At 34.8% G+C, this 12,647-nt stretch overlaps 1 protein-coding gene across 2 annotated transcripts in view; it reads right to left on the reverse strand.

The window, feature by feature from the left end:
* Positions 1–12,647, reverse strand: part of LOC120629812 (axoneme-associated protein mst101(2)) — a 216,721-nt gene that overhangs the window by 53,364 nt on the left and 150,710 nt on the right. For both annotated transcript variants that reach the window (XM_039898867.1, XM_039898868.1), the window contains one exon: positions 7,522–7,575. In XM_039898867.1, coding sequence (XP_039754801.1) covers positions 7,522–7,575 — 54 coding nt within the window. The remainder of the gene's footprint in view (positions 1–7,521; positions 7,576–12,647) is intronic.

Raw genomic sequence — 12,647 nt, forward strand, 5'->3', positions numbered from 1 at the left:
ATGGTACAAAAAAACTACTAGTCTTTGTCGGTAGGGTGGTTACTAGCCACCGCCGAAGCCTCCCACCAAACCAGCCCAGAGAAAATTCCGAAATAATAAATTTCAAAATTTTCCCAGCCGGGAATCTAGCCCAGCATCTTCAACTTAAAGCCTATGGCTACGCTCACCGCTGCGCTTTTTAAATTCAAAATTCAATATTCAAAAATGATTTGTTTTTTCATGTAGACCTTTTATAATGTTAGTGATGGTGATAACTGCATACGTCAACTTATAACTTAGGCCATGCGTTAAACGCGCAATGCCCTAAGAAGAGCACACTTAGACAAGTTTTGTTTTGCTATCACCATCTCACAGTCGAGTTAATGTTTAGCTATAAAGTTAGAGCAATTCATACCCAAGCTTTTTTATCATACATTTAATCCTTAATATTATGATAGGTTTTTTCTATAAGCTTACAAAGCCGACATATTTCAACCGACTTGAAAAATAGGCGGAGGTTCTCAATACAAATCAATCGCATCAAACAAAACAAAAATTTTGAGCTCTTCAAGATAGATCACACGTGATCACACTTTTTAAACTTTTCTCTCAAGTGTTCAAAAAAAAAAAAAAAAATCAAAATTCATTTATTTCAAGTAGGCCTAATACAAGCACTTTTGAAACGTCAAGTCTGTCCGTGTGTAGTGACTCTACCACCGGTTCGGAAGGCAGATTCTACCGAGAAGAAGCCGGCAAGAAACTCAGCAGTTGCTCTTTTCCAACATCAAAAATTTACATTTTATATTTTAACATTCATTTTTCTATCTTGTGAGAGATGAAAGCGGAGCCGGATGCTTCCAAGCAACCTTGTCATTAAGAAACTCATCAATTGTATAATAACCTCGCTGTAATAAATGTGTTTTAACACATTCTTTAAACTTATGCATTGGTAGGTCCAAAATTACCTTAGGAATCATATTATAAAAGCGTATACTCAATCCCACAAATGACTTTCGCAGACGATATGCAGATGTCACTAATTTATGACCATTTCTTGTAAGTCGACTGTTTATATCCACTTTTTGTTTATAAAGACTAATATGTTGTCTCACAAATACTATATTGTTATAAATGTATTGTGAGGCTACCGTAAGTATACCAATTTCTTTAAATTTTTCACGGAGGGATTCACGTGATTTAAGTTTATATATTGACCGTACAGCTCTTTTCTGCAATATGAATATAGTTTCAATATCAGCAGCTTTGCCCCATAATAAGATCCCGTAAGACATCACACTATGAAAGTACGCGAAGTAAACAAGTCTTGCTGTTTCTACGTCAGTAATCTGTCTAATTTTCCTGACGGCGTAGGCAGCCGAGCTTAGTTTACCTGCTAGTGTATCTATATGGGTACCCCACTGAAGCTTACAATCCAAGGTCATGCCCAGAAAAACTGTGGAATCTTCCATTTTTAGTGATTCTCCATTTATTATTATATTTTTATTAACTTTCTTTACATTTGGTGAAATAAATTCCACACACTTAGTTTTTTTTGCATTTAAAAGTAAATTATTGACAGTAAACCAGTGCGACACATGCGACATAGCACGGCTTACATCGTCAGAGTTGTCTCTACCTCTATCAGTTTTAAAAATTAGAGATGTATCATTAGCTTATTTTAATAAAAGTTCATTTTTTGTTTGCCAAGTGGATGGGTACGCACTTTTCCTTAAAACTAGGTACCCTTTTTTATTTTTATTTCTTTATCGTAGTCATGCTAAAATTTATTACCTACTCTTTCAAAACCACAGACAAATAGCAATGAAGATAAACGACATGTTGTGTTTACTTTTCCCTAACCACAAGTTAAAAGTTAATAGCAAAATGTAGAGAAATTTCGTGGGAAACATAAAATGAGATAAGCTACAGGTGAAAACTGATCTCTCGCGCGGAATCCTTACTGACGTGCAGAAATGCACCTGAGGTATGATACGCCACATAACCTGCACCTGAGTATGCGGGGACTTCCGGTGGCGTAATTTGTTTAATAATCTGTGCTGGATGATACTATGTATGAACTTCATAGTTTAAAGATATGCATACTTAAAAAATACATTTTACATTTTAACATTCATTTTTCTATCTTGTGAGAGATGAAAGCGGAGCAGGATGCTTCCAAGCAACCTTGTCATTAAGAAACTCATCAACTGTATAATAAACTCCTCATTTTTGTTTGTACCCAATAGGCTCCGAAAGTACTGGACCGATTTTAACCATTTCTCCGCGAAAATAAAGCTAAACCATGACAAAGTAACATAGGCTATAAGTTATTAAAAAAAAAAATGTGTGTGTACTTATGTACACGCGTTAGTAGCTATACTTCTTTGGCGTAACAATATAAAAATCTTTCAAAAGTTTTATCTTTCGTATTCTACGTTTGTAGAAAAAAACGACACTAACATCAGAAAATAAGTATTTGATACATTGAAAGTTTTATTATAAAGCATAACAGGAAAACCAAGTCAACATTAAAATTTGACATTTTTGTATCAATTAAATCACCGGAATGAGCCCGCAGACTTTGACAATTGAAAGTGTACAGTGTCAAACCTTTTTATAGCTAACTCCAAGGTGTCGTTTTTTTGTGACGGTGTACGCGCATCGTAATAATTTACTCTCATCATTATTCCCTAACGCGCAAAAAGAAGTATATCTTCAAAAACTGAAGATCTTTAAGAAAATTGCAATAATGTAAAACAAAGTAGCACAACATTTTGCCTATGAAATTCGTTACTTGACTTGCGCTGAGAAAACAATTGATGATACATAAAAGTATGTACTATATAATTAAAGTACTCATTATTACCGACGGAAAAGTTCGCGAGGAAATATATCTAAGTATCATAGTTATCATAGTTAAGTCGCTGCTTTTGTGTTCTAAAATTTTATTAAATCGCCGCCGGAAACGATAGTGGGTTACATTAGTATCGCAGTATTAATTCTTCTTCAAATAAATAGTTTTATCATCAAGATTATTTATATCGCAGTAAAATACTTTTTCATTGATTCCAATTGAACATTTTAGAAATAGAATTGTCTTCGAAGAGCACTGTAAGCCGTCGATCCCAGGCAACATCACTTACTTGTAATAATTCGTTGAAGCCCACCAACCCGCATTGGTGCTGCGGGGTGGTTCTATGCTCTAAAACCGTCTCTTCTTTGCGAGAATAGGGCTGTGATCAACAGTGGTACTTTAAAATGTGGATGATGATTATTATATTGATGGATTATATTTCTGAGTCCAAGGCCGTGGGTTCGATTCCCACAACTGGTGTCTGGGTGTTTATAAGTATATTATAAATATTTATGTATATTACTCTTTAAATTATTCATCAGTTATCTTAGTACCCATAACGCAAGCTACACTTACATTGGGGACTAGATGGCGATGTGTGTATTGTCGTAGTAAGTATATTTTTTATTTTATAAAGTACTAGTTGTTGCCCGCGAATTTGAGAGACATGTGGCATTCAATTCAGGTGTAGTTCTACTGAAATTTTTAAGTTGTGAATCTTTTAAGAAATTTTATTTGTAGTTGGTGTAAAATCGTCAAACACTTTGATCCTCCCAAAAGAACTTAGCTTAATATCGGGATAAAAAGTATCCTATATTACTTCTAATACCTGCATGTATATGTGTACAAAGTTTCATGATTATTTGTTATGTAGTTTTCGCGTGAAAGCGTAACAAAGCAACTTACAATCACATATATAATATTAGTAGGGATTTTCACAACAATATTGCATCTTAACGAGTAATGTATATGGCGGCATTATGACTTTAAATCAACCTTTAAGATCCGCTTTATATCCGAGAAGGTAGTAAGTACATGGCACTTTGACTTTATAAATGCATGTCATTCCGGGTCCATTACATAAAAATGTAAAAGTTTTCTTTCATTGCATCATTTATTTATGGCGTGTGAGAGATCGTTGAAAGCATTCCCTGTGCCATCTCGATTTAAGTAAGTAGGCACCATTATTATCGCTTTAACTTCAAAAACCTTAATAAGCCCAGTCAAAAGCATTCAGACATACAGCTGTATATAAGTTTATGTATTTTTTTTAAAAAAAGGTTACGACATTTAGCTATCTTGTACCATGGCAAAAAAAAATGGCTTAGGCATGTTAGTTTCTGCAAAAATCGAAATGAAGTCGACAGATTTAAATAATTTACACAACATTGTATAAGTGAAATGTACAAATTGATAAATATTCAATCTAAATTAATTCAAAATTACAAGTTTAGTTTGATTAATTTAAATTTTAAGTTTTAGTTTAAATTTAAGTTAGGTGCGTTGTAAGGAATTAAAATATCACTTCAACGGTGAATGGAAACATCTTGAGGAGACCTGCATGCCTGAGAGTTCTCCATAAAGTTCTCAAAAGCGTGTGCAGTCCACCAATCCGCACTGGGCCAGCGTGGTGGACTACGGACTTAACTCCTGCTCAGAGTGGGAGGAGACTCGTGTCCTGTAATGAGCCGGTAATAAGTTGATATGATGATGATAAGTTTGAACATAATTAAGGTTTAATTGTCAAAGATATATGTATACACTTCTCTAATCACAGATTTCACCAAGACCACATTGTTACTTGCCACCTTTCTAATAAAAAAAATATCTTGTAGTAGATAAAAGCGGAGTGGAGCAGAGTGTCCAAAAAAAGGTATGCGCCCAGTAGTGGGACTTTGATGACAATTATTTTGATAAGAATATAGAAATAGACATTCGCGCTTCTCCTTCATTTACCGTTCCGCCAGCCAGTCTGCCGGTACCAAGCCGGTTTCCGTGATGGATGCCGGTGTGTGTGACGTCAAATTATCGCCACGGGATACAAGCGAAGTGGTACAAATTTTGGTATTCTCGTAAAATAATCGAGTGGCCCGGTGACCGGTTTTCTCTTTAGTGAGCTTTATGAGTGCCTTTAACACTTGTCCATAATATATTCAGTTTTTGATTCGTGAGATGACATACTTATTAATATGCAAACTTAAAAAGTCTCGGTACCTAGTGGTACTTCGACTATGTTTCACAAGGTTCGATTAGATTAAGTCGAAAGAAATTTAAAACAACACGGTTTTTTTTTTTAATACGGTTTATTTTGTTCCTTTGTACCGTGTGGTGACTACGGTGGTCCCCACCTCTCCTCTTTCCGCGGGTGTCGTACGAGTCGGCTAAGAGCATATAACGAAGAACGCGCAGAAGCGTCCTCCGTGCGCTACTACTACTATAAATTGCTATCACCAACCCGTCTGCCCAGCGTAGTGATTATGTACGAACCCTCCCGTTGGAAGAAGCCTTTAATGCAGCAGTGGAAGGCCATAGATGAGAGTTTCTTTTAAAAAAAACCTCAGAACCACTGCCGAGGTCAGGGACTAGGTGGTGTTTAAAAATCGCAGAAAAATTATATAAATCTTCCTTTCGTACCTACAATTTCTTTTAAAGTTATAATTACTGTAGCGTATAGCGAATATAATTATAAGCATGTAGCTATAATTATAAACATGTATAGTGTATTTACAGTAATTATAGTGAGCATAAAAAGTGGCTAAGTCACTTGTCGGTCAGTGTGGCACGCACCTTTCCTAGGGCAGGTGTGCATAATCGATCTTACACAGATCCCAATAAAGATTGCATAATTGACAGATGTCAGATGGCGGCAAAGAAGCAAAAAAAGCGCGCGTGCTGTCGTCCGAGTGGGAAATGTCAAAGAGCGTTGACGTTTTGATCGTAAAATAAACAAAAAGGTTTTAAGGGCCTCTGAAGCGGTGGATTGGAATGTTTTTTTTGTTAAATAGCGGGTATTCTTTATAGATAGAACGTACTGTATATATACTTGTTGAGATAGGCAGCATCGATGAGACCAAATACCCGAGCAATAGGTTAAAATTATATAGGAATGAAGCAGCTTTGCGGAGCGGACTTTGCGGAAATCGATGATATATTATGTAAATTAAGCTTAAATTTAAGCTAAGCTGTAAATTTTGCTATAATCCGCGAAAAGCAGGAGAATCTGTATGGTGTATTTTATAATTTCTTCAATCCTTATACTCCACACTAAACAGATCTTCGGCAATATACCCTCTACGCACTTTTCGCTCCGAAACCGGAGCATCCCCAGGAGATGTTGACTTTACAATTAATAAATATTTTATAAAGCGTTTACGGAAATAATGATAAACTAATCAAATAAAATAAAAAGACGTTTCAAGTTGGCATAACCTAATCTCCACTCCAACTTTAGCTACGCAACTTGTTGATCTATTTCGGTAGCTCTGGTTCTTCTATAGATTTCATAATTTCTGATTGGATCAAACAGAAATACTCCGCTGAGTGACTTAAAGCCAGTAAGGTTACCAGACCAGTCAAGATTATATCATGCAAATCTACCAGCTGTCAACTTCACAATGAGAGTAAGTTAATTACGATGCCCTTGAGTTTGCATTGATAATTGTAAAGTTTAGCGCGCATTGCATTCATGTTGCTCCAGTTTTATTAACCGTGACGAAGATTTGCATACTCCTCCATTATGACAAGTCTTGGTATTAAACTTTTAAATTTTTGTTTAGAAATTAGTGCCTGGAAGAGATGCCTATGTCAAATCGTATTTTCTGCTTTACTAGAAACCGATTAGGGATATGGGTTTAATATAACTGCAATTCTCCTAGCAGGTTAGCCCGCTACCATCTTAGATTGCAAAGCAGGTGAGTTTGCAGTCAAGGGCTAACTTGTAGTGAAATAAAAAAAAAACAATCAGACAAATATATAATCTGAACGTCATACATGTTCAGATATAATATATTATATTCCATTATACGATTTACCACTGTTTTCTGAACGAGTAAGTAAAAGGTAGAAACTTTCGATACGGGGACTGTTTAACATAACAATAGTAAATAGTACATTGGTACTATTTACTATTGTTATGATTTGTTCATGTGTTCTTTTTTAATGATTTATTTCATACGTTATGAAATAAATCATTAAAAAAGTTTGTTGACATAAATATTCCTAAGTATGAATGTTTTATCTATTTCTGTCATTATAGTGTGAGATCCGATAAAGGAAATGTACACCCTAATATGTATGTTGTTTATAAGTGATAAAAATAATTAATAGATAATAAACGAATAAATCCCGGCGAACTTAGTACCGCGGATATTTTTTTTTTTATGAATTTTATATTTTAATATTTATTATCCTGTGCCAGTCTTAGAGGAATCAAATATAATAAAAATTGGTCCAGCCGTTCTTGAGTTATGGATGGTGTAACTAACACAACTTTCTTTTTTATATAAAGATTTTTTAACTAAATTATTTTTTATTATTAATGAAATTTACTTCACTCAAAGTTATTATCCTCGGCATATTCATGAAAGTCCAGCTGTTTAATGCGTTATGACATATTTAAAGAGGTCAAATAACTAATCTTAATTTTGAGATGGATACAGGAATAGTTACTGTAAAAAATATATCCTTACCTGGACACCACGCTTTCTGCAATAGTCTGTGGTGCCACACTCCATCCTTTGCGCCTGTAACAAAAAAAAAACTTAAGTTTTATATTAAAATAATAAACAATAACTCTAGAGATTCTCACTCAGTGCTCTTTATATTTATATTTTTTATCACTTAAGTACTTATAATTTGATGTTGTATGTACTGAATATAATAATAATGTTTATTTCCATAAAATCGTAAAAATCGTAAAGTCTAAACAATATAGTAAAAGGTTTTCTTATTTAAAGGATGGGAGCCATGAAATATTAGATAATTATTTTACTACAAGCTTCTGAAGCTAAACTTAGAAATCTTGTAATTTCAGCTTCAGTGCCTTAACCCCCCTCAGTGCTTTAATATAATACATGCAGTTTTTATTTCTTAATAATAATAGGAAGATAATACATATAGATTAACGGGCTAATTGATTTATAATTTTTTTGTAAAAGATTGTTTATAAATATATAACATTGTGCTTGTTCCTCTCTGTAAAAAATAAAAAAATATAATGATGTATACCTGTTGCGTATGTGTGTGTGTGTGTGTGTGTGTATGCGTGGGTGGATGCGTATGTGTGTGCGTGCTTGTGTGTGTGTAATGTCGTGAAGAGAGGGTAATAACCTCTTTATGCAGGTGGCCCTTCCAAATAGTGCTACAATTTATGTTAGAGTCAGCAGTTAATTGTCAGTTTTGCAAAGTAAATAAAAAAAAAATTAGGTGTAGGTGATAAGCCTCATATGCCTGTCAAAAGACCGGCAACTACGCCCTTTTAACAGGAATACAGCATAGCTGCTTGGCGGCAAAAATACGTTTGGGGTTTTACATCCCGGGACAAGCTTTTTCATTAACAGCTCTGCTACTTTAAAAATACTAAAGTTTACTCTACGGTCTCAGCTATAGTTTTAGCATAAAAACAACATAAAATCGGTTCAACATTTCCAGAGATTATTAAAACACAAAATAAAAAAAAATTTGCCGCCATAAAAAAATAAGTGAGATAAGATAAGAAAAAGATTAACCTCAAAAGTATTTTAACCTTCTTTTTAAGTCCAACATATCTTAACTCCATAAACCACTTCCCTAACCGCAATACGTTAGAGCCTATGCACACGACGTTTAAGAAACGCGCGCTCACGGCACTGTAGATGACCAAATATCTGCTATTGTCACATTTCTATTGCTTTGTACGCGCGATCAAAACTCGTCGGTATAGCGTTCATGTATGACTACTTTAATACTGTTAAGTTTTATTTTATTCCACTGCAAGTTAGCCCTTGACTGCAATCTCACCTGATAGTATGTTATGATGGAAACGGGCTCTCGTAAGGGCAATGGCGGTTATATTCTTTTTTTTTATTTATTATTTAATATTAAACCCACACGGCATACCACTAATTGCTACATCGTGCTGAATCGCTAAGCTATGGCGGAAGCCTCCCACCAGACAAGACCAGAGAAAGTTCAAAAATAATAAATTCCTAAATTTCCCCTATTGGGGATCGAACCCGGAACCTCCGACTAAAAATCACAGCGCTCAACGCCGCGCCACATCAGAAGGATAAAAGTCTGGTGAAAATGCAGTGAACATACACTGCATCGCATCTGTATCGCTGTATCGGTGCATTTGTATTGATAAATATGACCGCTTACAGCGCCACAAAATTTATTAATCTGCGTCTGCGTTTGAGTTTCCCTCAAAGCGCGATAGCGGGCGTCGTATTCACGTCATCGGCGCGTTAAAATTACGCAGTGTGCATAGGCTCTTATTCTCAAATCAAATCGTGAAAGTGTCTAGAAAAGCAATCATAAACAATTCCAGATCGCTAAGTATACCGGTACAGTGGGAGCAAAAAACCATCGGTCGCATCAAACGCAAGACAGGAAAGCGCGGCTCTGTCTGTACATCCGCCATGCTACCACGACGTCCGGTTGCGAAAACTACGCTAAAACAAACCTTAACGCCTTAAGTTAAATGTTACTTATTTGGCAAAGATAAGATTGCTTTTATATTGATGATACAGTTTGATTTGTAATGATATACATATGTACACTGATGATTTGTTACATGATATAAAGGTATACGATGTGACAAATCATTGCTAAATGGCATATTGCAAATTCTGCACTGACGGATCAGTGGACCGTGTCGAAGCATTCCGTTTACGACAACTAAGATTCGATTCTCGTCTTACAAAATATTTGATGTTTTGTTGTAATAAAACTATTTAGGCCTTATAACTAAGTTGTAAGCCCTATTAAAAAAATGTAGACCGTCTTTACGTTCAGCAGATTGTGTATTGTCTACAAATATATTATTACTAACGGATGCCAACAATTTCTTCTGCGTAGAATTTCTGTTGTTTAAAACTGTTAAAGTGAAACGACCTTAGGTACATTGCCTTCGCCGAATGGTTACGATTTATGGAGTGCACGCCAATATAGGTCTCATCAGATGGGAATTTTTTTCTTACTTAACATTTATTATTGTACACAAAGACAAAAAAATTACACAATATATTTTTAAACTATAGCCTATGAGTTATTCTAATGTACCTAGCAATGTATAAGCTTTGTCAAAATCCATTAAGTAGCGGCTTATTATTATTGGCAAATACACGAGTGAAAATAAGACTGTCAGATTTTCAATAGACAAAAAATATTATATTAATTTGTTGTATATATTTTTTTTAAATACACAAATTGCAATATTTTTTTCAAACAACTTTAAAACTAGGTTTATAAAGATGTATATCTATAATTTAAAAATATTAGATATCCGTGCTTTAACAAACTCAAAAATATCTTTAATCATCTCTAAAGATCATCCAATAACGGCAACCATTAACGTACCTATTTCAAACCAGAATACCGGCTTAATTAAAAGCGTTACAATCTCCTCAGCATCACGAACCGGTGAACCTTGGAATGCCTTCATCTAATATCAAGTTCAGGATCAGCTTTATACACAGACAAGGCAAGGTATACTTTACTGTACTCCATGTTGTTTTTGCGATAAGAACATCGCAAATGTCAAGGGTCGCTACCTATAGTCGAGGGTACATCTATATCAATAGATAAAACGGCATCCCTTAGCATGAATTATGAAGAAAGTTGAATAAAAATGTTTTTAAACTAAGGACCTCTTTTTTTGGGCCTTAAAAATCTGTATTACATGTATGGCTTCGTATGAGTTAAATGAAAAATATAATCAGGTTTTGTAAAGCAGTTTCTTCTGTCATTGTAGCATAAACTAAACATTTTCCGGATCACGTAAGAAATCGGGGACCTCGTCTTTCTCGTTGAAGACAGTGCACAGGTTGTATGTCCTACTTAGGAGGTTAAGAAGACCAAAACCTTTGCATCGAGTCCGCAGCGCGATTCCAACGTGGGTCTTATTGTCGGTCAATATTGAATAGTCCAGGTCGTAAAGGACACATTTCCGGAGTCTCCTCAAGGCCTAGCGCGCAACGAGATAGTTATCTGTCTCTATAGCAAATAAGAGTAAGGTATAGAGATATGTATCTCGTAGCGAGCATGCTAGGTCACTGGCGCGATCGGCCTTTTGAACAGGTTGGGTTTTTGGAGGTGAGATGATCTTAATGATATTGAAATATCCCGCTTTGATGAATGTAATGTCTGTCTCAATCCCCGAACTAAATAAAACTAGCTCGTATAAGTTCAAAACTTGTAGAAACTGGCGTGGTATAATCCTACTATAAAAATATTATTTCGTTGATAATCTACTCAAATACCTCATAATCCTTGATCCATAACCATACATAATGTATGAACCACTTTCTAAAGGGGAGAATAGAAATGTGAGAGAGTTAGTATCCAAATGTCATTTAAATTTTTAATACCATCGTTATTCTTGCAATAGCCCTCTTAAGAGATCAACAAACGTTAATATAAATCTACGAAACATGTAAAACGGTGTGAAAAATCCATCTGACAAAAATAAATTAAGAATTTCTTTAAGATATCTGGCATAGTGCAGGGGTTTTCATAGTAAAATAGACGGGCCAATCAGATGGTAAGTGTAAACAGAATGTATATATAGCATATGTATATGTATATATGAATGTATATTTGAGAGCCAAATATACATTGACTGACTAGAATGACTTTGAAGTGTAAAAAATAATTCCAATAAACGAAATACTTCTATTCTTTGTTATAGTTTCTTATTTGTTTCGAAAAGCGTTAAAACGCAGCCTGTGATGTGATTCGTCGACATGAGATTGTAAAAAGAGCATAAGCAAAATCTGCAGACCGGGAAGGTTTGGGGGGGTTCTTTAGTCCGTGCGAGTCGGACACGCCCTCCCGCCAGGAAGTGAAGTCCGTAGGGATTTTACCTTTATTATTTATTTGGGACAGAAAATAATTACATACAACAATAGCTCTTAAATTTAACAAAAAGAAAAAAATGGGCTTAATATGTAATCACTATCCACATAATATTGTATCCTTCTCAACAAAAAAAAAAGTAAATAAAAAGAAAGTACAACATATATGTGTTCTGATATGTGTGTTGTTTTGAGTACCAGCGCCTTTAAACAAAACAACACTTATTAGGCCATGCAATAAACACTTACAAAGTGCCACCCTGTATCTGTATCCATCAATATGAGACGTAGTGTTAAGCGTCATGTGCGGGTAACAGTGGCGTGTATAGAGGGTATGCAGATGATATAAAATGAAAAAAATCTCCAGTAACAGTTATAAATACTATAAGTTATAAATACTATAAGTATTTTTAACTGTTACTGGTAAGCTTTTTATAATAATAACAACCTAAAATAAACTATTTAAAACTAAATAAAATCTAAAACGTGCTCGAAACCACCGCAGCGAGGCACAGTTCCTAAGATGCTGGCAGCATTGCCCCTTTGGATGGCCAAACTAATTCGTTGGCCAAGGTAACTGCCCGCTGTAGGATCACCGGTAGACTCAATAACCCTTTTCGATAATTCTTTGAAAAGGGCTCTAATAATAATAATTGTTTAATTCAGGTAAAACCCATCTCAATCTACACGTAAAAAAAGTAGCAAAGTATTTTCAAAGATTATAAAATAATAAATGAAATGAAAACAATTAAAATATAATA

Source organism: Pararge aegeria, chromosome 15 (genome assembly GCF_905163445.1).
Source record: "Pararge aegeria chromosome 15, ilParAegt1.1, whole genome shotgun sequence".
NCBI classification, from domain to species: domain Eukaryota; kingdom Metazoa; phylum Arthropoda; class Insecta; order Lepidoptera; family Nymphalidae; genus Pararge; species Pararge aegeria.